The sequence below is a fragment of the Mesoplodon bidens genome (genome assembly GCF_964165515.1).
Source record: "Mesoplodon bidens genome assembly, chromosome: 5".
Taxonomy (NCBI): Eukaryota; Metazoa; Chordata; class Mammalia; order Artiodactyla; family Ziphiidae; genus Mesoplodon; species Mesoplodon bidens.
This window is the reverse complement of record NC_138161.1, coordinates 69,110,498-69,137,119: the sequence shown is the minus strand read 5'-3', so window position 1 is coordinate 69,137,119 and position 26,622 is coordinate 69,110,498. Positions and strand designations below refer to the sequence as shown.

The following is a 26,622-nucleotide window of genomic DNA, read 5'->3' as shown; positions in this document are numbered from 1 at the left end:
TTTCCATTTTGAATTACTTTTTATTTATTTTTATTTTTCAAACTGAAGTATAGTTGATTTACAGTATTATATGAGTTTCAGGTATACAGCATAGTGATTCAGTATTTTTACAGATTATATTCCACTAAAAGTTATTACAAAATAATGGCTCTAATTCCCTGTGCTATAAAATATATCCTTGTTGCTTATCTATTTTATACATAGTAGTTTGTATTTCTTAGTCCTATACCCCTAATTTGGCCTCTCTCCACTTCCCTCTTCCTTCTGGTAACCACTAGTTTGTTTTCTATATCTGTGAGTCTGTTTCTCTTTTGTATATACATTCATTTGTATTATTATTATTTTTTTTTTTGCTGTACGCGGGCCTCTCACTGCTGTGGCCTCTCCCGTTGCGGAGCACAGGCTCCGGACACACAGGCTCCACGGCCATGGCTCGCGGGCCCAGCCGCTGCGCGGCATGTGGGATCTTCCGGGATAGGGGCACGAACCCGTGTCCCCTGCATCGGCAGGCGGACTCTCAACCACTGCGCCACCAGGGAAGCCCTGTATTATTTTTTAGATTCCACATATAAGTGATATCATACAGTACTTGTCTTTGTCTGACTTATTTCACTAAGCATAATATTCTCTAGGTCTATCCATGTTGCTGCAAATGGCAGAATTTCATTTTCTTTTATGGCTGAGTAATATCCCATTACTCAGTGTATATATATATATCACATCTTCTTTATCCATTCAGCATAAAATTTTAAAAACTTGCCACCTAGTTAAGCTGCTGAAACCAAAGGCAAAGAGACAGATAGAAAATCTTAAATGCAGCAAGCTTTTAAATTTGAGAGCTGACTTCTCGGTTGAAACAATGGAGGCCAGAAGAAGATGGTATTTTCAAATAAACAAAAGAAAATAAATGCTAACCAAGAATTCTATATGCAATACAAAATAATCTTCAAAAACAAAGGTCAAATGAAGACATTTTCAGACCAAGCTAAAAAAACAAACCCCAAACAAGAGAATTTGTTGTAAGCCAACCTACACAAAACACACACACGCACACGCACACGCACACACACACAGACACCACACACACACTGACTCTTTCTCTCTCTCAAGGATGCTCTTTAGACAGAAGAAAAATGATCACAGATGGAAGACTGAAGATTAAGGAAAGAATGAATAGCAACAAAATGGAAATATGAGAGTGAATCTAAATGAATATTGACTGTAAAATAACAATAAAAATGTGTCTTGGGCAGTTTAAAATATATGATAATAATAGCACAAGTATGGTAGAGGCTTAAATGGAGTGAAAGGGTTCTAAGGACCTTGGACAGTCCTGGAAGAGGTAAAAGTTCTAATTTATAATAGATGTTAATAAGTGAAGAGTACATTCTGTACTTTCTAGGGTAACCACTAAATAGTAAAAGAGACTATAACTACCAAGCTAATAAAGGGGGAAAAAAGAGTAGTAAAAAATCCTTAATCCAGAAGAAGGTAAGAAAGAAGAGAAAAAGGATAGACTGCACTGGAAAAAAATAAAAACCAATAGTAAGGTGGTAGATCTAGACTCAAATTTATCAATAATTACATTAACTGCAAATGGACTAAATACTCCCATTAAAACACAAAGATTATCAGACTGAATTAAAGAAAAAATGATATGGTACTTATAAGAGGTGTACCTAAAGAAAGTCTGAAAGTAAAAAGATGCAAAAAGATATACCATGCCAATACAAATGAAGAAAAAGCTGGTGCAACTAATAGGCTTTAAGGCAAAAAAGCATTACCAGAAAAAAAAAAAAAAACTTCCTACAGATGAAAGGTTCAATTCATTAGTCGATACTACAATTCTAGATTTATGTGCACCTAATTACACAGTCTTAAAATATATAAAGAAAATATTGACAGACATAAAAGGGAGAAATAGACAAATTTAAAATAATTGTGTAGGATCTTAACACACCTCTCTCAGTAACTGACAGAACAAGCTGACAAAAATGAGTAAGGAATAGAAGATGTGAAACACACAATTAACAGAATTGATCTAGTTGACATATATAAAACACTACACTCAAGAATTATAGAAAACAGTTCACCAAAAATTGGGTCAACAAATTTGAAAATACTTAAATCATAGTATATCCTTATGAGCACATTTATGCAATTTAGTTAGGAATTAAAAAAAAAAGAACTAGAGGATCTTCCACAGGTTGTAGATTAAGAAATGTCCTTTTAAATAGCTCTGGAAACTAGAAAATATCTTAAATTCAATAATAATGAAAATACAGAATGTATGGAATGCAGCTAAATCTGTGTTTAAAAGGACATAAATAGCCTTAAAATGCATGTATTAGGGAAGAAAAGCTAAAAATCAAGGATGTAAGCATTCATATTAAAAAGTTAGAGAAATGAAAGCAAAGTGACTTCACTCAAGAAAACAGAATAGAAAAAAATTAAGATAAAGTCAAAAATCGATGAAATAAAAAATAAGCTTTCATTAAAGAGCTACTGGTGAAATTATTCAAGGAAAAAAATGAGAAAGAAGATACAGAAAATCAATATCTGGAATGATACAATGACTTACCTTGCAGACCTAATAAAATCATACAATGAAGAACTTATTACCATAAATTTGAAAACTGAGCTGGAGTGGACAAATTCTAGAAAGGTATAATTTCTTAAACTGACACAATAATAAGTAGAAAATCTGAATAATTTTATAACTATTAAAGAAATTGAATTCATATCACAAAGAAAACTAGATGGCTTCATCAGCAAATTCTACCAAATATTTAGGGAAAAACAAAAGCCCCAAACCACTAAACTTACATAAACTCTTCCAATAATAGAAAAAGAGGAAACACTTCAGAAGTTGCTTTCTGAGACTAGCAAAACCTTGACACTAAAATTGAAATGGCAGTAAAGATGCTCAACATCACTAATTATTAGAGAAATGCAAATCAAAACTACAATGAGGTATCACCTCACACCAGTCAGAATGGCCATCATCAAAAAATCTACAAACAATAAATGCTGGAAAGGGTGTGGTGAAAAGGGAAACCTCCTGCACTGTTTGCGGGAACGTAAATTGATACAGCCACTATGGAGAACAGTATGGAGGTTCCTTAAAAAGCTAAAAGTAGAACTACCATATGACCCAGCAATCCCACTACTGGGCATATATCCAGAGAAAACCATAATTCAAAAAGGGTCATGTACCACAATGTTCATTGCAGCACTACTGACAATAGCCAGGACATGGAAGCAACCTAAATGTCCACTGACAGATGAATGAATAAAGAAGATGTGGCACATATATACAATGGAATATTACTCAGCCATAAAAAGAATCGAAATTGAGCTATTTGTAATGAGGTGGAGGGACCTAGAGTCTGTCATACAGAGTGAAGTAAGTCAGAAAGAGAAAGACAAATACTGTATGCTGACACATATATATGGAATTTAAGAAAAATAATGTCATGAAGAACATAGGGGTAAGACAGGAATAAAGACACAGACGTACTAGAGAATGGACTTGAGGATATGGGGAGGGGGAAGGGTAAGCTGTGACAAAGCGAAAGAGAGGCAATAATAAATAAATAAATAAATAAAATAAAAATATGAACCATATTTTCCTGTTTCTTTGTATGTCTAGTTTTTTAAAAACTGTATACTATACGTTGTGGGTGATACAATATCGAGATTCTGGATAATTTTATCTTTCTATAAAATAGTTCATTTTTGTGTTAGTAGGCCATTCAATTACCTTGAACTTGTGTAAGCTTGATTTTGTGCTTTATTAGGGAAGAATATTAGAAACCAAGTTGTTTCCCAAGCTCCTTTCACCTGGCAGGACTCAATCTCCAAATTATCCCCTCTGCAAATTTTTGTCAGGGCTTGGTTTTAGGCTTTGTTCATGGTGGGTCTAAGTAGAATAGGCCTTACTCTACCTAGGGTTTGGCCCTTGATTCTAAAGTTTGTCCTTTCTGGTGTCTCAGCAGAAGCCTAAGATATTAACAAGGTGTTAATGAGGTCAAACCACTCTGGCTGGGCCAGAACTCCAAGGGTCCTGCACTGCCTGCCCTCTACTATATTTGTTCTGCTTTCCACCCCGCAACAGTCTCTCTAATAAGTCTCTGGTAGCTTTGCCCGTTACATGTTTCTGTTTATTAGCATCAGTCATCATACCCAAATAAATGTGAAATTCATGGTGGTTAACAAAATCCAGGAAGAAAATCAATATTATTTATAACTATTTCGTAAGGATCTTCCTTTTGCAGCAATGACACAGGATAACGTTTTACCTAGGCCTTGAAGCTAAAAGTAAGAACAAGTAGACAATATTTATAATTTTAGTGAACTAAAAATACCTACAAGATATAAAGAAATAAAATGCTTACTTGGCTGACATGCACTGGTGTTAAAATTAAGTCCAGAACTCCAGACCAGCCAGCAAATACGCCAAGTGGTATGGCATATGCTAAAGCAATCATCAAAAATCTCAAATTGCTGTAAAAGAGGAGTAAAAGAAAACATTATTACAAATTCAAAATCTAGAGTTTAAACTCTTACTCATAGAAAAGTAAGTCATTTTGAAATTGGGACACCAGAATCAGAAATAGAAAATATTTGTCAGTTTCTTAATAAATTCCTTAAATTTTTTATATTTATAAGAATAATCTTTTTGTTCATATTGTTTAAAAATTTCAATGTTTATTATACAGATGAATTACTAACATTATTTCCTAGAATGAGTAGGCAGATTCAGAATTTTTTTTAAAAAAGCTCCTATTTGAAAGGATAAATTACTGTTTCTTCTGATGAACAAGGTGGAGGGAAAAAAAGATTAAAGGTGAATGGTTAAACAAACTGTGTACATCCATACCATGGAATACTACTGAGCAGTAAAAAGGAATAACTACCAGTACACAAAACAACCTGGATGACTCTCCAGAGAATTATGGTGGGTGAAAAAAGCTAACTCCAAAATTTTCTTTACTGTATGACTCAACTTATATAAAGTTCTTGAAGTGACATTATAGTAACTGGAAAGAGATTAGTGGTTGCCAGGGGTTAAGGAGTAGAGTGGGAGGGAAGTAGGTGTGGCTATAAAAGGGTAACAGGAGGGAGCCTTGTGATGATGGAAATGTTCTATATCTTTACTGTATCAATGTCAATTTTCTGGTCGTGATATTGCACTGTAGTTTTCTAAGATGGTATCATTAGAGGAAACTGGGTAAAGGGTCCATGTTATTTCTTCGTATTATTCTTTACAACTGCATGTGAATCTATAATTGTCTCAAAATAAAGTTTAATTTAAAAATGTAATAAAAATTAGATACCATTAACAATTTTTAGAAAAATGTGAACTATAAAGTATCTAGGCATAAACGAGGAAGACCCAAGACCTCTACGGGTGGGAGGGGGTGAAGCACATAAGGGCACAGAAGATGATTTAAATAAATGGAGACAGAGTCTATGCTGTCAATTCACCCCAAACTAATTCATGATTCAACGCAATTACAATTAAAATTCCAGTTGAATTTTTTTTAGAAACTTATGAAATTTGCTCCAAAGTTCATATGGGAAAATAAAAGTCCTCAGAAAACGAACTCATTCTTTAAAAATATGAAGAAGGAAGCCCTTGTCCTGACAGATATGAAGACAAACTGCACATCCAGAGTAATAAAATTAGTATGGTATTAGCCCAAGAACAGAGAGAGCAATGAAGGAAAAAAGAAAGCTAAGACACAGAAACTCAATCTACAATAAAGGCAGCACTACAAAAATCAAAGGGCTAAGGATTGTTTAGTGAATGGTGCTAGTTCACTTTATGGAGGGAAAAAAGAAAACCCTGTATCATTAGTTAACACCATACACTAAGGTGGATTCTAGGTGGGATGAAAACCTAAATGTGAAAGAAAAAACCAGAAAGTTGATAAATAAGGAATTAATTGACAAAATTAGTAGACAGATAACAGAATGCAAATAGAAATTTGACTTTTTAAAATCAACAGGGAACTTATATCTAGAATATGTAAATCATTAAGGAAAAGAAACTACCACTGAGAAATTGGCAGAAGAGGAATTTACAGTAGATGGAAACCTAAATGGCAAACAACCACATGAGTCTCAAATTTATCAATAACCAGAAAATGCAAATTAAACAAAAGATATATTTCTTTATACCCATTAGACTAGTGAAAATTAGAAAGATGGATAATGCCAAGTTTGGTAAGCATATAGGGAAATGGGCACTGTGGATGGAAGTATAGACAAATGCAGGCATTTTTTTTAGAGCAATTTGGCAATACTTGGCAAATTAAGCTTAAAATAGCTTACGACCCAGCAATCTTGTGGGGTCTGTTTTCCAAAGAATTCTTAGGTCTATGGTGATGTGCAGGATGTCACTGCAGTGTTATTTGTGGTGACAATGAGTTGGAGGCAATCTGAGTACACAATGGAAGTGGGTATACAAAACGCAATGGTTTCATACCATGGAGTACAAAGAACTAAGTGTACACATAGCACAGGGATACATCTTGAAAACAGAGCACTAATATCACAAAATAAGAGCTATCCAGATATCATGTGCCTACTGATGGAAGAAGGTAGCATCACCCATGAAGTAGTCTTGTAAAATCAAAACCAAAACCAAAACCTGAATCAGAACATAGCTCTAGCTAACAATTTATAGGAAATACAAAGGGCAGAGGAACTTGGCAAAGTACTACAAAGAGGCAATCAACAAAATCCAGATCTTGGAGACAAGAGAGCTGGTTCCTCAACAAATAAATTACAAGGGAAAGAGAGAGATGGAAAGGAAACCTACAAATTATAAGGCATTTGAGCCAACTGCAATGCGTGGACCTAATCTAGATCCTGAGTCAAACAAATTGTTAAAAAAAAACCAAATTTATGACATTTATGAGACAGCTGGAAATTGAAACACTGATTTGACAGTAGCAAACTACTGCTAAAACGTTTTTAGTGTGACAATAATGGTACCATATTTATGTTAAAAAGTGTCCCTATCTTTTTTTTTTTTTTTTTTTTTTTTTTGCGGTACGCGGGCCTCTCACTGTTGTGGCCTCTTCCGTTGCGGAGCACAGGCTCCGGACACGCAGGCTCAGCGGCCATGGCTCACGTGCCCAGCCGCTCCGTGGCATGTGGGATCTTCCCGGATCGGGGCACGATCCTGTGTCCCCTGCATCGGCAGGCGGACTCCCAACCACTGCGCCACCAGGGAAGCCCTCCCTATCTTTTTAACATATACATACTGAAATGTTTATGGGTGAAGTGATTTGTCATTTGGGATTTGCTTCATGATACAGGAAGGGGAGAATTGGGTACAGTACAAATGAAACAATATTGGTCATAAATTGGTAATTGTTGATATTGGGTTACGGGGATACAGATGTTATACTATTCTACCTTTGTATTTCCAAAATGAAAAGTAATTAAAAAAACCACGCAGTGTTTAGTGAAAAAAAGTCAAACAGAATGAGATACATAATGTGCCATCATTTAGGTAAATTAAACACGGAGAGGCATACAAAACAATACAAATGTCGTAAAGCACAAAGAGATACACATCAAATGCGTTTGAGAGGTATCCTAGGTAGGGAGAAGGGAATGGGAGTGAGAAATATAAATAAAAGAATGAATGAATAAATAAATGAATAAATGTGTTCATGTATCCTGTTCATGTATCCTGAAGTAAGGAACACGTTCAACTCAACTCTCCACTCTTGAAGTCTAAAAGGCAAAAACAACAACCACCATCCTCAAACATTAAACTGATACATAAAGGGAGAAAAATGTTTACATTAGGTTACACAGGTTAAACGCATATTAAGTGATGGGAATCATATGGACAGTAAATAAATAATTGTGGTGGAAACTTTGGAGCATAACCACTGATTTTTTTTTCTGCCCAGACAATGGAATTAGAATCTAGAGAAGCAGTTTTCTGATTAATCCAGGAAGTAATGATATCAGGAGTTCTTTGAAGGACCAGGGAAAATTACACAGGTAGGTTAGGGGAATGGAGCGTGGCAGGCCCAAAGAACTCCCCTGGAAAGCCCAAAGTAGAAGCAGGCAATCCTGCACAGTAAACGAATGAATGTGGGAAGAGACAAAGGAATGTTAGGCATTAGTGTAAAGGGTTTTTAATAGAGAAGAAAGATCTTACACTCTATAGTTTGAACAGAGAATAAAGATCTTGACTCTAGGGTAATTAGAAGCAAACACAGGGTATATTGTGGTCAAAGTGATCATTTTAAGTTGTTTTTTCCTTGTCAGATCTTTTACATAACTCCTTACCTTAAAACCCTACAGTTACTCCTCATTTCCCACAGAATAGTCCAAAATTATTAGTATGGCATAATCTGACCCTAACCTACCTCTCTAGCCTTACCTATTGCTCTCTAACCTCTAGCTCTGCATGGAGAAAAATTTAGTTAAATAGCATCTGTAAAAAAAAAGTATCATTTTAACTCTCACCTTACAAATATGTTCTACTGATCACAATTCAATTGAACTAACATTATTTTTTTGCCTATCATGTGGAAGGCAATTTACTAGTTGCTACAGAGATGTGGTTTTCAAAAACTTTTTACTGTACTCCAGAGTAAGAAATATCCTACCTACCAATATTCAGTACATAAATACTGATACAAAAGTATCACAAAAATATGTATCATTACTATAGGAGATGCAATAATATTTTCTATTCTTTTTTATTCCATTCTACTTTTGTAAACAAAAAAAAGTGGTCAACCCTCTAAATTGGTTGGCTATGAATCAAAGTTTGAAAAACAATGTTACATAGCTATGCTGTCTAACATGGTAGCCACTAGTCAAATGTGGCTACTGAGCACTTGAAATGTGACTAGTGCAAGTAAAGAATTAATTTTTAATTTTACTTCATTTTAATTAATTAAAATCCAGTTTAAAAACAGAAACAGTGAAAAGTATTTTTCCATTAAACACAACTTAATTTTTTTGGCAGAAGTACATTTCACTTTAACTGCTGCATTGGGTAAGATATTACTGTAGTGTGCACATGGTAGCATATGTTGTTTCTAGTATTATAACCCGTCACTGATCTTCTTGGTGTCAATGAACTAACTCAGTTCTAATTATTTTTTACACACTGATATAATATTGTAATTTGCTTATGAATATTTTATGCAGGAATTAAAATACGAGATGAAGTATGTCGCAAATTTCACAATGAATGGTAGATGCAACTTACTGCAGCAGAGTAAAATTGATGTCTGTTACGGAAAAAAATTTTTAGGATAATTAAGTGGATAATATTAAGGGACATGTTCAACAATTACACAATAAATTTTATAAGAAGTTTCTTCTTAAAGTCAAAAAAGAATCAAGAAGATTAGTTGTCTGAAATCTAAATTAAATGTTCAACAAACATTTTTAAACAATTTTTAACAGATCTGAGCTTATACTTTTGGTCAGCTATAAAATGGTTTGGATTCCTGCACAAGAAGAAAAACATTTTTAGATGGAGAGATGGTAAAATAAATTGTTCTTTTAGCTATGGAAGTTTTGTTTAAAATTATGAAGAGAAAAAAATGTATTTTACGGAAGTGAAAGATCTTCAATTAAGCCCCAAACAATTGCCTGTAGAATATAAGACCTTTCAAATAATATCAAAGATGTATTGATTCAAAATTTGAAAAATTGCAGGTAGTTATTTTTAACTTTAGATAAATAGTACAATATGGGAGACACTGCTCAATGAAAACTGTTTTAATTGTAAATTTAATGAAATCTAAATGCAGACCAAGTATTTCTAATGCAAATTTAGCATCTAAATTGAGATGTGCTGTAAGTATAAAATACGCACTGGATTTCAAAGATTTTCTATGAATAAAAGAATGTAAAGTATCTCATTAATAATTCTGAATACTGATTACATGTTGAAATAATACTTGAGATATACTGAGTTAAATAAAATATGCTATTAAAATTAATTTTACCTGTTTCTTTCTACTTTTTTTTTTTTTTTTTTTTTTTTTTTTTTTTGCTGTACGTGGGCCTCTCACTGCTGTGGCCTCTCCCGTTGCGGAGCACAGGCTCCGGACACACAGGCTCCACGGCCATGGCTCGCGGGCCCAGCCGCTGCGCGGCATGTGGGATCTTCCGGGATAGGGGCACGAACCCGTGTCCCCTGCAACGGCAGGCGGACTCTCAACCACTGCGCCACCAGGGAAGCCCTTTCTACTTTTTTTTTAAATAAGGCTGCTAGAAGATTTAAAATTACACATGTGGCTCCCATTATATTCCTATCAGACATTATTAATATATAGGATACAAAGATAGTTCTTGACCACAAGGAACTTACCATCTGGTGGGAGAGGAAGACTAGAAAAGAAAGAACTAACTAGGGAGAGTTGTTGATGAATCAATAAAAACTCATCACAACTAACGGGAGAAAAAAATCCAAAACATAAGTTCTAGTGGCCCAATTACAAATCATAATCATCAGAAATGGTCTATATATCCAAAGAATCAAATTCAGTACTGGGCCTTCAAGCATTTGAAGCCTTCAAGCGTAGAATTTAATCTAATTACATTTAAGTTGTACCAATAAAATAAAGTAAAATTAGAAATTAAGTTTCTAAAAATATGATCCCACTGGAGGTTCAAGATGATTGTCTATTTTAATCTGTATCAAGAAATACATAATGAATAAAAATAATTTGCGTATTAGGAAAAATATAATAAACACATAAAACACGTGATTTCACAGATACTATTACATGATGTTTCCTTATAAAAGAAAATTATTTAAACAAAAGGTTTGATTTTTAAGATATGGGTGGTATATAGAGAAGGCAAAAACTATAGAGGTTTTTGCTTTGGGCAATTTTTTTTTCTTTTTTTGTTTGCGGTACACGGGCGTCTCACTGCTGTGGCCTCCCGCTGAGGAGCACAGGCTCCAGATGCGCAGGCTCAGCGGCCATGGCTCACGGGCCCAGCTGCTCCGCGGCATGTGGGATCCTCCAGGACCAGGGCACAAACCCGTGTCCCCTGAATCGGCAGGTGGACTCTCAACCACTGTGCTACTAGGGAAGCCCCGCTTTGGGCAATTTTAATTTTTTAATTTAATTTAATTTAATTTTGTTTCTATTTTATTTTATTTTATTTTATTTTTTAACATCTTTATTGGAGTATAATTGCTTTACAATGCTGTGTTAGTTTCTGCTGTATAACAAAGTGAATCAGCTATACATATACATATATCCCCATATCTCCTCCTTCTTGCATCTCCCTCCCACCCTCCCTATCCCACCCCTCTAGGGGGACACAAAGCACTGAGCTGATCTCCCTGTGCTATGCGGCTGCTTCCCACTAGCTATCTATTTTACATTTGGTAGTGTATATATGTTAGTGCCACTCTCTCACTTCGTCCTAGGTTATCCTTCCCCCTCCCCGTGTGCTCAAGTCCATTCTCTACATCTGCGTCTTTATTCCTGTCCTGGGCAATTTTTAAAGATAGATTTCTGATGGGAAATCTCTCTAAAAAAAAAAATAAAAAAAAAAAAATATATATATATATATATATTTTTTTTTTTTTTTTTTTTGCGGTACGTGGGCCTCTCACTGTTGTGGCCTCTCCCGTTGCGGAGCACAGGCTCCGGACGTGCAGGCTCAGTGGCCATGACTCATGGGCCTAGCTTCTCCACGGCACGTGGGATCCTCCCGGACCAGGGCACGAACCTGTGTCCCCTGCATCGGCAGGTGGACTCCCAACTACTGCGCCACCAGGGAAGCCCTCTCTAAAATATTTAACCAATATTTTATCAATTATTTACAACCTGATTAGTAGGTTGTTGAAAAACTACTATCTTAAATTATCTTAGATAAATGTGGAATTATCTTCAAGGTGCTAGTCAAAACCACTAAGTGATTTTAAGTATATTTACCTTAATAATCTACAAAAGCTCCGCCGATAACTCAGCCTCTGGCTAGCTGCAGCAACACTGGGAGGAAGAGGAGGTCGTGGTGGGAAATAAGCTAGAGTTGCAGAAAATAGTAAGCAGACAACTCCAAACTCTGAAAAAAAAAAAGTAAGATGTTAAACAACACAAAAAGTTCAATATCTCAAGTATCTATGTAACAGATATTTATTGCGCATCAATGAAGCTTTAGATATATAAAGATAAGCAAAATATAGTACTTGCCTAGCCAAAATAGCTCAGTATTGTGAGAAAGACTGATACATAAAAATATAACTTTTAGGGGCTTCCCTGGTGGCGCAGTGGTTGAGAGTCCGCCTGCCGATGCAGGGGACACGGGTTCGTGCCCCGGTCCAGGAAGATCCCACATGCTGCAGAGCAGCTAGGCCCGTGAGCCATGGCCACTGAGCCTGCGTGTCTGGAGCCTGTGCTCTCACAACAGTGAGAGGCCCGCATACCACAAAAGACTGTCTAATAAGCACGACTGTCTAATAAGCATGGTCCTAAGAAATAAAGAATATAATAGAAAATTGGTAAGAACAGAATAGGAGAAGGTTTGTTTGGTCAATGACAGGATATTCTGATGCACTGTGTAGGACAGACTCAATTTATAGGCTACATGGGAAATCTGAATAAAACAGGAAAGCATCCAAAAAAGAAAAAAAAAAAGAAAGAAAGAAACCAGGAGACAGAGAGCAAAATTTAACAAACGCAAGACTAGCTAATGTAGGCTATTAAACAATCAGAAGTAAAATGAACATCTGAACAATCTTAGGTTAGCACCATTACAGAAGGAAAGGTTCCTAGGAGTCCTGATCATTCCATCCAGAGTTCTGGCACATGGAAACTCCAGCTTTTAACTGTGCCCAATTTAGTAGAAAAGCATGACTCTAGTAGAAAAGTCAGGAAGCCTTGGAGTATAGACCTATCCATGCCATTAATTAACTTATAAATTGAATGAATCCCTTACTCTTTCTGGGACAATAAAGGAAATGGATTAAGTGATTTCTAGAGATCCTTTCAGTAGGATAATTCTAATTCTAGGGCTATATTCTTAACAAAAGGTACAATATTTCTATAAGACACTTAACCACAGATAATGTCTTTATTCTTTGACAATCTGAGGAACAAGTAGTAAATGAATTGCCTTATAGTCCTTTTAATTATTAGTAACAATGAATGAGCATCTTCCATATGCTTATTGGCCATTTGTATTTCTTCTGTGATTGTCTTGTTTGTATTCTTTGCCCATCTTACTACTGGCATTTTTGTAAACAGCTTCACTGAGATATAATTCATGTGACATATAACTCACACATTAAAGTGCATAATTCAATGAATTTTACAACCATCACCACAATTAAAAAACTTTTTCATCATCCCCCAAAGAAACTCTGTATCCATTACCCCACAAATTTCCTAGCCCCAGACAAGCATTAATCTGCTTTCAATCTCTATGGATTTGAGTACTATGGACATTTCTAATAAATGGAATCATATAATATGTAGTCTTTTGTGACTGGCTTCTTTCACTTATTGTTTTCAAGACTCACCCATGTTGGAGCAGTACTTTATTTTCTGCCAAATAATATTCCACTGAATGGATACACCACATTTTTAAATCCACTTAGTTAATAGACACTTAGATTGCTTCTACTTTGGGGCTATTATGAATAATGCTACTACAAATATTTGTGTGCAAATTTCTGCATGGATGTATGTTTTCATCTCACTTAGGCATATACCTGGAAATGGAATTGGTGGGTCATACGGTAATCTATGTTTAACATTTTGAGGAAATGCCAACCTGTTTCCAAAGAGGCTGTACCATTTTATATTACTACCAGCAAAGTACGAGGGTTCCAATTTCTCCACTTTCTCATCAACATTTGTTATTTTCCATTTTATTGATTCTAGTCACCCTACTGGGTTGAAGTTTAACTCATTATTGTTTTGATTTACATTTCCCTAATGACTAATGACAATGAGCAACTTTTCATGTGCTTCTTGGCCATTTGTGTATCTTCTTTGGAGAAATCTCTATTTGAGTCATTTGCCCATCTTTTAATTGAATTGTTTGTCTTTTCGTTGTTGAATTGTAAGAATTTTAAAAAATATTCTGGATACAAGTTCCTTACCAGATACATTATTTTCAATTATTTTCTCCCATTCTGTGGGTTGTCTTTTCATTTTGTTGATGGTGTATTTTGAAGCACAAGATTTTAATTTTAATGAAATCCTATTTTTCTATTTTTTCTTTTGCCATTTGTGCTCTCAGTGTCCTTTATAAAAAGGCTTTGCCTAGGGCTTCCCTGGTGGCGCAGTGGTTGAGAATCTGCCTGCCAATGCAGGGGGCACGGGTTCGAGCCCTGGTCTGGGAAGATCCCACATGCCACGGAGCAACTGGGCCCGTGAGCCACAACTACTGAGCCTGCGCGTCTGGAGCCTGTGCTCCGCAACAAGAGAGGCCACGACAGTGAGAGGCCCGCGCACCATGATGAAGAGTAGCCCCCACTTGCCACAACTAGAGAAAGTCCTTGCACAGAAACGAAGACCCAACACAGCCAAAAATAAAAAAAAATAAATAAATTAAAAAAAAAAAAAAAAAAAAGGCTTTGCCTAACCCAAGGTCATGAAGGTTTACTCCTATGTTTTCTTCTAAGAGTTGATATAGTTTTAGTTCTCACATTTAGGTTTATGACCTATTTTTTTTTTTTTTTTTTTTTTTTGCGGTACACGGGCCTCTTACTGTTGTGGCCTCTCCCGTTGCGGAGCACAAGCTCCGGACGCGCAGACTCAGCAGCCATGGCTCACAGGCCTAGCCGCTCCGCGGCATGTGGGATCTTCCCAGACCGGGTCACGAACCCGTGTCCCCTGCATCGGCAGGCGGACTCTGAACCACTGTGCCACCAGGGAAGCCCTATGACCTATTTTGAATTAATTTTTATGTATGGGGTAAGGAAGGGATTCAAATTGATTCTTTTGCATGTGCATATCCAGTTATTACAATACCACTTGTTGAAAAGCCTATTCTTTCCCCATTGAATTGTCTTGTCACTGTTGTCAAAATTCAATTGACTATAAATGTAATGGTTTATTTTTTGGAATCTCACTTTTGTTGATTTATATGTCTATCATTATGCCAGTACCATGCTGTCTTGATCAGTGTAGCTTTGTAGTAAGTTTTGAAACTGGAAATTGTGAGTTCTCCAACTTTGTTCCTTTTCAAGGTTGTTTTGACTATTCTGAGTCCCTTGCATTTCCATACAGATTTTAAGATCAGCTTGCCAATTTCTGCAACAAAGGCAGCTGAATATTAATTGAGATTGCACTGAATTTGTAGATAAATGTGGGGAGTATTATCACCTTCACAATATTAAAACTTCTAACACATGAACAGGATGCCTTTCCATTTCTTTAGGTCTTCTTTAGTTTCTTTCAATAGTGCTCTATAGTCTTCAGAGTGCAAGTTTTACACTTATATTGTTAATTTTATTCCTAAATATTTTACTCTTTTTGAGGCTATTGCAAATGCACTGTTTTCCTAATTACATGTTTGGATTGTTCATTGCAAACGTGTAGAAATACAGTTCAATTTTATATATTAATCTTGCACCCTAAAACTTGATTTTTTAGATCTAATAGTTTTTTTCAAGCTTACAGAGGATTTTCTATATTCAAGATCATGTCATTTTCAAGAGATAGCTTTACTTCCTTCTTTCTGATATAGATGCCTTTTACTTATTTTTCTTACTCAGTCATCCCGGTTAGAATCTCCAGCACCATGTTAAGTAGACACGGCAAGAGTGGACACCCTTGTCTTGTTCCAGATCTCAGGAGGGGATGCGTTCAGTCTTTGACCATTAAATATGATCTTATCTATGGGTTTTTTGTAGATGCCCTAATATTATTAGGTTGAGGGAGTTCCTGTCTATTTGTAATTTGTTGGGTGTTTTTATGTTGAAAGAGTGCTGGGTTTCCCAAATGCTTTTGTTTTTCATCTATTAAGATGATCACATAGTTTGTCTCCTTCATTCTATTGATTTAACATATTACATTAGCTGAATTTTGAATGTTAAACCAAATTGCATTCCAGGAATAAATCCCATTTGCTGGTGGTGTATAATCCTTATTATGTTACTGGATTTGGTTTGCTAGTATTTTCTTGAGGACCTGTGGGCCTATATATATTAGTCAAAAGTTTACTTATGATGTCTTTGTCTGAAATAATTTTAGTTTAAGAGTCATTGATCTCTTAAGATCATGATTCTAAGCAAAATATTTTTTAATGGAATGAAGGGTCATGGGACATTATCTCAGGGAGGCAAACTGGAAAATACAAAAGCACTGAAGCAATAGCTAGAAGCTCCGAGTGGGGGTTTCTGCTTGACTGCATGGGAACCATAAGGCAGAGGATGTAGAGCATTAATACATGCCCAATAATGCCTAAAATCTAGTCATTTAAAAGATATAATGATTGCTTAAGCTTTTAATAAAAAGAATGATATAACAAAAATAAACTTTAAAATTTATGTTTTACCTACTTTCAGTTTTATTTACTTATTTACTTCTACATTTCAACTTCTTTCTTTAAAAGGAGTGAGCTGTCGAGTAGAAGTAAGAAGAATTACAATCCTGCAGCCTGTGGAACAAAAACCACATTCACAGAAAGACAGACAATATGAAAAGGCAGGGGCCATGTACCAGATGAAGGAACAAGATAAAACCTCAGAAAAACAACTAAATGAAGCGGAGATAGGCAACCTTCCAGAAAAAGAATTCAGAATAATAATAGTGAAGATGATCCAGGACCTCGGAAAAAGAATGGAAGCAAAGATCAAGAAGATGCAAGAAATGTTTAACAAAGATTTAGAAGAATTAAAGAACAAACAAACAGAGATGAACAATACAATAACTGAAATGAAAACTACACTAGAAGGAATCAATAGCAGAATAACTGAGGCAGAAAAACGGATAAGTGACCTGGAAGACAGCATGGTGGAATTCACTGCTGCAGAATAGAATAAAGAAAAAAGAATGAAAAGAAATGAAGACAGCTTAAGAGACCTCTGGGACAACGTTAAACGCAAAAACATTCAGCTTATAGGGGTCCCAGAGGGAGAAGACAGAGAGAAAATATTTGAAGAGATTATAGTTGAAAACTTCCCTAACATGGGAAAGGAAATAGCCACTCAAGTCCAGGAAGCGCAGACAGTCCCATACAGGATAAACCCAAGGAGATACACGCCGAGACACACAGTAATCAAACTGGCAAAACTTAAAGAAAAATTATTGAAAGCAGCAAGGGAAAAATGACAAATAACAGACTAGGGAACTCCCATAAGGTTAACAGCTGATTTCTCAGCAGAAACTCTACAAACCAGAAGAGAGTGGCATGATATACTTTAAGTGATGAAAGGGAAGAACCAACAACCAAGATTGCTCTACCCAGCAAGGATCTCATTCAGGTTCGATGGAGAAATGAAAAGCTTTACAGACAAGCAAAAGCTAAGAGACTTCAGCACCACCAAACCAGCTCTCCAACAAATGCTAAAGGAACTTCTCTAAGTGGGAAACACAAGAGAAGAAAAGAACCTACTAAAACAAACCCAAAACAATTTAGAAAATTGTAACAGGAACATACATATAGATAATTACCTTAAATGTAAAAGGATTAAATGCTCCAACCAAAAGACACAGGCTGGCTGAATGGATACAAAAGCAAGACCCATGTATATGCTGTCTACAAGAGACCCACTTCAGACCTAGGGACACATACAGACTGAAAGTGAGGGGATGGAAAAAGATATTCCATGCAAATGGAAATCAAAAGAAAGCTGGAGTAGCAATACTCATATCAGATAAAATAGACTTTAAAATAAAGAATGTTACAAGAGACAAGGAAGGACGCTCCATAATGATCAAGAGATCAATCCAAGAAGAAGATATAACTATTATAAATATATGTGCAACCAACATAGGAGCACCTCAATACATAAGGCAACTGCTAACAGCTATAAAAGAGGAAATCGACAGAAACACAATAATAGTGGGGGACTTGAACACCTCACTTTCACCAATGGACAGATCATCCAAACAGAAAATTAATAAGGAAACACAAGCTTTAAATGACACAATAGACCACATAGATTTAATTGACATTTATACGACATTCCATCCAAAAACATCAGATTACATGTTCTTCTCAAGTGCGCATGGAACATTCTCCAGGATAGATCACATCTTGGGTCACAAATCAAATCTCAGTAAATTTAAGAAAACTGAAATCATATCAAGCATCTTTTCTGACCAAAACGCTATGATATTAGAAATGAATTACAGGGAAAAAAACGTAAAAAACACAAAACACATGGAGGCTAAACAATACGTTACTAAATAACCAAGAGATCACTGAAGAAATCAAAGAGGAAATCAAAAAATACCTAGAGACAAATGACAATGAAAACACGAAGATCCAAAACCTATGGGATGCAGCAAAAGCAGTTCTAAGAGAGAAGTTTATAGCTGTACAAGCTTACCTCAAGAAACAAGAAAAATCTCAAATAAACAATCTAACCTTACACCTAAAGGAACTAGAGGAAGAAGAACAAACAAAACCCAAAGTTAGCAGAAGGAAAGAAATCATAAAGATCAGAGCAGAAATAAATGAAATAGAAACAAAGAAAACAATAGCAAAGATCAATAAAACTAAAAGCTGGTTCTTTGAGAAGATAAACAAAATTGATAAACCTTTAGCCAGACTCGTCAAGAAAAAGAGGGAGAGGACTCAAATCAATAAAATTAGAAATGAAGAAGGAGAAGTTACAACAGACACCACAGAAATACAAAGCATCCTAAGAGACTACTACAAGTAACTCTATGCCAATAAAATGGACAACCTGGATGAAATGGACAAATTCTTAGAATGGTATAACCTTCCGAGACTGAACAAGGAATAGAAACTATGAACAGAACAATCACAAGTAATGAAATTGCAACTGTGATTAAAAATCTTCCAACAAACAAAAGTCCAGGACCAGATGGCTGCACAGGTGAATTCTCTCAAACATTTAGAGAAGAGCTAACACCCATCCTTCTCAAATTCTTCCAAAAAATTGCAGAGCAAGGAACTCTCCCAAACTCATTCTATGAGGCCACCATCACCCTGATACCAAAACCAGACAAAGATACTACAAAAAAAGAAAATAACAGACCAATATCACTGATGAATATAGATGCAAAAATTCTCAACAAGGGGCTTCCCTGGTGGCACAGTGGTTGAGAGTCTGCCTGCCGATGCAGGGGACATGGGTTCATGCCCCAGTCTGGGAAGATCCCATATGCCACAGAGCAGCTAGGCCCGTGAGCCATGGCCGCTGAGGCTGTGTGTCCGGAGGCTGTGCTCTGCAATGGGAGAGGCCACAAGAGTGAGAGGCCCGCGTACCTCAAAAAAAATAAAATAAAATAAAAATCCTCAACAACACATTAAAAGGATCATACACCATGATCAAGTGGGATTTATCCCAGCGATGCAAGGATTCTTCAATATAAGCAAATCAATACGATACACCATATTAACAAATTGAAGAATAAGAACCATATGATCATCTCAATAGATGCAGAAAAAACTTCTGACAAAATTCAACACCCATTTATGATAAAAACTCTCCAGAAAGTGGGCACAGAGGTAACTACTTCAACATAGTAAAGGCCATATATGACAAACCCACAGCAAACATCATTCTCAATGGTGAAAAAGTGAAAGCATTTCCTCTAGGATCAGGAACAAGACAAGGATGTCCACTCTCACCACTATTATTCAACTTAGTTTTGGAAGTCCTAGCCACAGCATCAGAGATGAAAAAGAAATAAAAGGAATATAAATTGGAAAGGAGAAGTCAAACTGTCACTGTTTGCAGATGACATGATACTATACACAGAGAATCCTCAAGATGTCACCAGAAAACTACTAGGGCTAATCAATGAATTTGGTAAAGTTGCAGGATACAAAATAAATGCACAGAAATCTCTTGCATTCCTATACACTAATAATGAAAAATCTGAAAGAGAAATTAAGGAAACAATCCCATTCACCATTGCAACAGAAAGAATAAAATACCTAGGAATAAACCTACCTAGGGAGACAAGAGACCTATATGCAGAAAACTGTAAGACACTGATGAAAGAAATTAAAGGTGATACAAACAGATGGAGAGATAAACCATGTTCTTGGATTGGAAGAATCAATATTGTGAAAATGACTATACTACCCAAAGCAATCTACATATTCAGTGCAATCCCTATCAAATTACCAATGGCATTTTTTTACAGAACTAGAACACAAATCTTAAAATGTGTATGGAGACACAAAAGACCCCGAATAGCCAAAACAGTCTTGAGGGAAAGAAATGGAGCTGGAGGAATCAGACTCCCTGACTTCAGACTATACTACAAAGCTACAGTAATCAAGACAATATGGCACTGGCACAAAAACAGAAATATAGATCAATGGAACAAGATAGAAAGCCCAGAGATAAACCCACGCACCTAGGGTCACCTAATCTATGACAAAGGAGGCAATGATATACAATGGAGAAAAGACACCTTCTTCAATAAGTGGTGCTGGGAAAACTGGACAGCTACATGTAAAAGAATGAAATTAGAACCCTCCCTAACCATACACAAAAATAAACTCAAAATGGATTAGAGACCTAAATGTAAGAGTGGAAACTATAAAACTCTTAGAGGAAAACGGAGGAAGAACACTCTTTGACATAAATCACAGCAAGATTTTTTTTGATCCAACTCCTAGAGTAATGGAAATAAAAACAAAAATAAACAAATGGGACCTAATGAAACTTAAAAGCTTTTGCACAGCAAAGGAAACCATAAACAAGACAAAAAGACAACCCTCAGAATGGGAGAAAATATTTGCAAATGAATCAATGGACAAAGGATTAATCTCCAAAATTTATAAACAGCTCATGCAGCTCAATATTAGAAAAACAAACAACCCAATCCAAAAATGGGCAGAAGACCTAAATAGACATTTCTCCAAAGAAGACATACAGATGGCCAAGAAGCACATGAAAAGCTGCTCAACATCCTAATTATTAGAGAAATGCAAATCAAAACTACAATGAGGTATCACCTCACACGGATTAGAATGGGCATCATCAGAAAATCTACAAACAACAAATTCTGGAGTGGGTGTGGGGTAAAGGGAACCCTCTTGCACTGTTGGTGGGAATGTGAATTGATACAGCCACTATGGAGAACAGGATGGAGGTTCCTTAGAAACTAAAAATAGTTTTTAAATCATATGACCCAGCAATCCCACTACTGGGCATATACCCAAAGAAAACCATAATTCAAAAAGACACATGCACCCCAATGTTCACTGCAGCACTAGTTACAATAGCCAGGTCATGGAAGCAACCTAAATGCCCACTGACAGACAAATGGATAAAGAAGATGTGGTACACATATACAATGGAATATTACTTAGCCATAAAAAGGAACGAAATTGGGTCATTTGTAGAGACATGGATAGATCTAGAGACTGTCATACAGAGTGAAGTAAGTCAGAAATAGAAGAACAAATATCATATATTAATGCATATATGTGGAACCTAGAAAAATGGTACAGATGAACCGGTTTGCAGGGCAGAAATAGAGAAGTAGAGAACAAATGTATGGACACCAAGGGGGGAAGCACTGGGGGTGGTGGTGGTGTGATGAATTGGGAGATTGGGATTGACATGTATACACTGATGTGTATAAAATGGATGACTAATAAGAACTTGCTGTATAAAAAAATAAATAAAATTAAATTTTAAAAAATGGTCATGCCTTTTCCTATATAATAAAGTGGGAGACTGAAGAGTAATGTAAGCAGAAAATACCAAATTTCCTGTGCATCAATAACATTGGGTCCCCCCCCCAAAAAAAAAAGAAAAGGAGTGAGCTGTCTACAGGGGGGTAAATGCTTTATTTACTGCCACCACCTCTAATTTCACTTTTATTCCCTCCAAATCCTACTGGGTTGGCCAAAATGTTCATTTGGGTTTCTCCATGTTCCAGAAAAACCGGAACGAACATTTTGGCCAGGCCAATGTTTTGAAATGTAAATTCCATTATAGAACTCTCTAGTGTAAAATTCTCCAGAATGTGGCCTTTGCCTACAACACGATGAACTTCAAACCCTTTACTTCTGCTTAGAAGGCTTGCGTGGTATGGCTTACCTCTCTGGCTTCATCTATCACCACTCTCACCAGATCTAAGCTACTCTGGGTTTTCAGTTGCTTGAATGCAGCAGGCTCTCCCTGCCGTTACTAGGCTTCTCCTCCATGGTTCTCTCTGTCTTTCTAATGTATTCTTCCTTCTGCCCATTATAGTTAGCTAACTCTCATCCGTCAGGTTCCAAATTAGATGCTGCAACTCCAGGAAGCTCTACTTGACCACCAAAATCTGGTTAGGTGCTTCTCCTCTGAGCTCTCAAAGCAACTGTAGGTCTTTGGTTATAGCCCTTATAACCCTGTTTTACAACTGTTTGTCTGTATCCTTTGGGACACTGTAAGTTCTGTCTGGTCAGGAACCATGTTACTTCAGTGCCTAGCACGCTGAGATACAGAGGAGTTCAAAATATATTTGTTAAATTAATAAGTAAATACATGAACTAATATGAAGTGCATAATAATCTGGTCCTTTATCTTTCCAGTCTCATTTTCTGCCACTTGCTACCTACACCCAAACACATATTTACACTACTCTAGTCACAGCAAATTACGTGCAGTTCCCTCGACATACTGAGCTGTCTCATACCTTCTCTGCCTTCTCAGTTGCTGTTCCTTCTATAAGGAACCTTAACCCGCTTGAACATTCAGTGAACTCCTATGAAATTCTTAGTTTTAATTATCACATTCCTAGTGAAGCCTTCCCTGACTCCTCAACTTCTCCCCAAAGCCAGGTCAATTAGGCCTTCTAAGCTCTGTATATCCTTATTTGTATTATAATGATCTCATCAGTGATCTTACCAAATCCCAGTGCTTAGCAAGGTCCTTGATATACAGTAAACACTTATAAAAAGTTTTCTGAATGCAGAAGGAAATAATAAGCAGGCACATGGGGAGAGGGGATATATTTAAGGAGATCTAAGAGTGGACTAGGGCTTGACTCTAGAAATAAAGAAAAAGGACCCAGGAGAATACTTTGAAAAGATCAACATCCCTTATTAACAGACTAAACATACAGAGAGTAGGAAATGAAAAGGATAAATCATGGGTGATATAGGTTTATAAGGTCAGAGAACATGGCCAATAACAGGGAAACTGCAAGGGAGAAAATGGGCTTAACACCTACTAACAGATGCTTAACAAATATTTATCGTGGATCATGATGTTCAGTTTTTTATACTGATATCTAGAAAAGACACCAGACAATGCGTTATACAGTGCTTAACTGTAAATGGACGAGAAGAGCAAAGTTAAGAAATAACCTTACCTGTAGCAATAATACATTTTAAACTTAATAACTTCCAAGAAAGGGTTAGTTTTAAATAGGCATCTCCATATTACATGAAAGGAAAGCACATATATGAATATGTATGGATTAGTCCTCCATTTCATAAGTGATCTGGTATACAAAAAGTAGAGTGAAGATGATGGGGATCAAAGACAAAATATAACAGGAAGAAAATAAACTTCAAAATACCTGCATATAATACTGTCTCTATGCGATCTTTAATGTGGGCCCTGCTATTCTCTGAAGCAAGAAGAGGCGCCGTCCCATTGGGAGCTGGAACAACAAGTGGTCCAACTAAAAATGCACATGCTCCCCCAAGATAACTGAGCATTGATGCAATAGCTGTGGCAGTGGCCCGCTCATCTGCAGAGAACCACGTTGTGGAGAGGAATGGAGCTGCGTTCATTACAGTCGGACCTGCCAATCCATTTAACAGCTGTCCTGCATGGATTAGTCTGCAATCAAACAAATTAAAAGGCTGTGAGGTAGCTGAGACAGGAATCTTCTAGACAAAAAGAAGTTAGCCACACTGCAGTTACCTATGGCAATAAGAATACATATCTGTAAAGACTATGACACACCTGAAACGTAAAGTATGGTGACTCTCTGTGAGGGAAATAAAATACAGCAATAGTCACCCCTTATTCATTTCACAAATATTTACCAAAGCCTCTGATTTGTGTCACATTCCAAACTAAATACTTCCAATAACTTGTTTCATTTGTTATCACAACACTATGTGGAAGCTATTATTATCCCCATTTATTGAGATGTGAAAGCTTTGGCTTGGAAAAATAAAGAAACTTGCCCAAGTGCTAACAGGCAAGCTAAGATTTAGACCCAGGTCTGACTCCCAAATCCATACTCTATTAGACGGCCACTCACAGAGACCTAGTATGTGCCACCAGTCCTACAAATAACACAGTCAGTTGAGCTCAACATTTCACACCTACTCTGTGCCAGGTGATGGAAATACAAAAAAGAAAGTAATCATTATAGAATCTTCTAATGGAAGAGGAATCAGAGGATCTAGCCTGCACCTAACTAGTTGAATGGCCCTGGGTAATATCTTTGTACGATTCCATTCCTTCTCCTCTAAAATGATGAGATTAGTTTAAATTGAATACTCATGCCTTGAGCATTTGTTAGGTTAAGGTACTATAATCACAGATTACTAGGTCCCTTCCAGTCCCAATTCTCTGACCATGACTTTAATTGTAAGGGTTAGTGAAAAGTAGTTTCTTGCTTCCATTCCAGTTGTTCTCTTTCTCATCCTTCCTCACTATTCTATTCAGTGCTCTATCCTGTTCCCTGCTGAACACGGAATGTGAAAACCCTTTTCCCACATTTCTTCCTCCACCCCCAAAACATACATTCACATTCAAGAGTAGCCTTGAAGGAGAAAAGAAGCCAGAAGTCCAAAAAGCACAGACAAGAATGGGAAGTGAGTCAACCTCTTCTGCTTTGGAGGTAGAGGAAAGGGAAGGAACAGTGTATGTGTCATACACATGATACTAACTACTTTTTCTTTCTGTTCCTTTTGCTTTTCAGTAACCATGTGGGTGCCAGATCCTCTTTTTAACAAGTACCACCTTAAGCTACTTAGAAAAAGTTTTTTGAATGTACAAGGAAATAATAAACAGGCATGTGAGGAGAGGTAGGGCCCTAATGTAGAAGCATAAGTGAGTGGGAAGTGAAATATGTGAATTACATCTGCTCAAATCTTTGTATATGTTGGAAAAGTTATTCGAAGGCAAAATGGCTTCAAGCATCGTTAATGTTACTAAATTAAGAAAACCAAAGACATTTAAAGTTTTGCTTGTGTAAGGGGAACTATTTTCTAGATGACAGACACAATTAAGCTGCTTATAAACCAAATACCTCCTCCAAATGCCAGAGGGTCCCCAGCTGTCACACAGAAATTTCATCACAGAAATATTCTTGAAACACTGTCATTAAGTGGTTTTAATCATGACTCGTGATGGTACAATAATCAAACGACACATGATGGCTCATAAAGGTAACTGCTTTGACATTTAACACCTTTAATGAGGTGTTCCTGAAAGACTCATCTCATCTAGAAGGAGAAGGGTTGTAATGAGTAAGTTTTACTATGCCTAAAAATGTTGAGTATAAGGAGGACATGGAAGAAATGACATATTAAAAAAAAAACTTGATAAAACAGTATGAATCCTGAAAGTTAAGGTATAAAACTCAAATCATTGCCATGGCTTAACTCTTTGCTACTTCTCAGTGAAATCATGAATAGACTATTTTCCAAGCAGCAAACATAAGAGTCATAGAACATGTGAGCTTGAGATAATGTAAGCATCATCCAAGTCCAGTTTACTCAATTCTCAGATCAGAACATTTCTCACTATAACACGTATACCTGCTAAAGTAAGTATCCAGAGCACGTATAGCACTAGGGACATTTCAGATGGCTACTAAGTCTAAAAGGTCACCGAACTTGGAAGGCCAACCTAAAACATGAATTATCAAAGTGAAAAATCATAGTGAAAAAAAAACTGTTTTGGTGTTTAAAAATTATTCTAATTTAAATAAGTAAGTGCTTTTTTGCATTACAGTCATCATAAATAAATGCACTCCTCATAAATGAGCTCAGTGGGAGAACTGGGACCTACAGGATTTTGGGTTACCCTCTGAATTCATGGGAAACCTAGCAGGAAATCCAGTGCCTGCTTTTCCCAGCATCTTTAAATTTTCCAGAACTTAGTTCTGCTCCTTCTTGCACCTATATCCTAGAGTCCCTCAGGGTCTGGCACTTACTAGGTGGTTATAAGCACTGCCGTCTGGTAACCATGGCATAACACCAATCTGTAATATAAAGATTTTCATGTTTGCCTGACACTGGTTTCCGTCACCTACCATTAACTTACCCTATTTTTCATCTTGTTTATATTTTCCTTTGCTGTACAAAAGCTTTTAAGTTTCATTAGGTCCCATTTATTTATTTTTGTTTTTATTTCCATTTCTCTAGGAGGTGGGTCATAAAGGATCTTGCTGTGATTTATGTCATAGAGTATTCTGCCTATGTTTTCCTCTAAGAGTTTGATAGTGTCTGGCCTTACATTTAGGTCTTTAATCCATT

The 26,622-nt window shown here is 36.4% G+C and overlaps 1 protein-coding gene across 1 annotated transcript in view; it reads right to left on the bottom strand.

Moving 5' to 3' along the window:
- SLC49A4 (solute carrier family 49 member 4) overlaps positions 1–26,622 on the bottom strand; it is a 107,945-nt gene that overhangs the window by 54,566 nt on the left and 26,757 nt on the right. The window contains exons 3-5 of the mRNA XM_081235542.1: positions 23,700–23,965; positions 11,955–12,084; positions 4,398–4,506 (exon numbers count right to left, since the gene is read on the bottom strand). Coding sequence (XP_081091668.1) covers positions 4,398–4,506; positions 11,955–12,084; positions 23,700–23,965 — 505 coding nt within the window. The remainder of the gene's footprint in view (positions 1–4,397; positions 4,507–11,954; positions 12,085–23,699; positions 23,966–26,622) is intronic.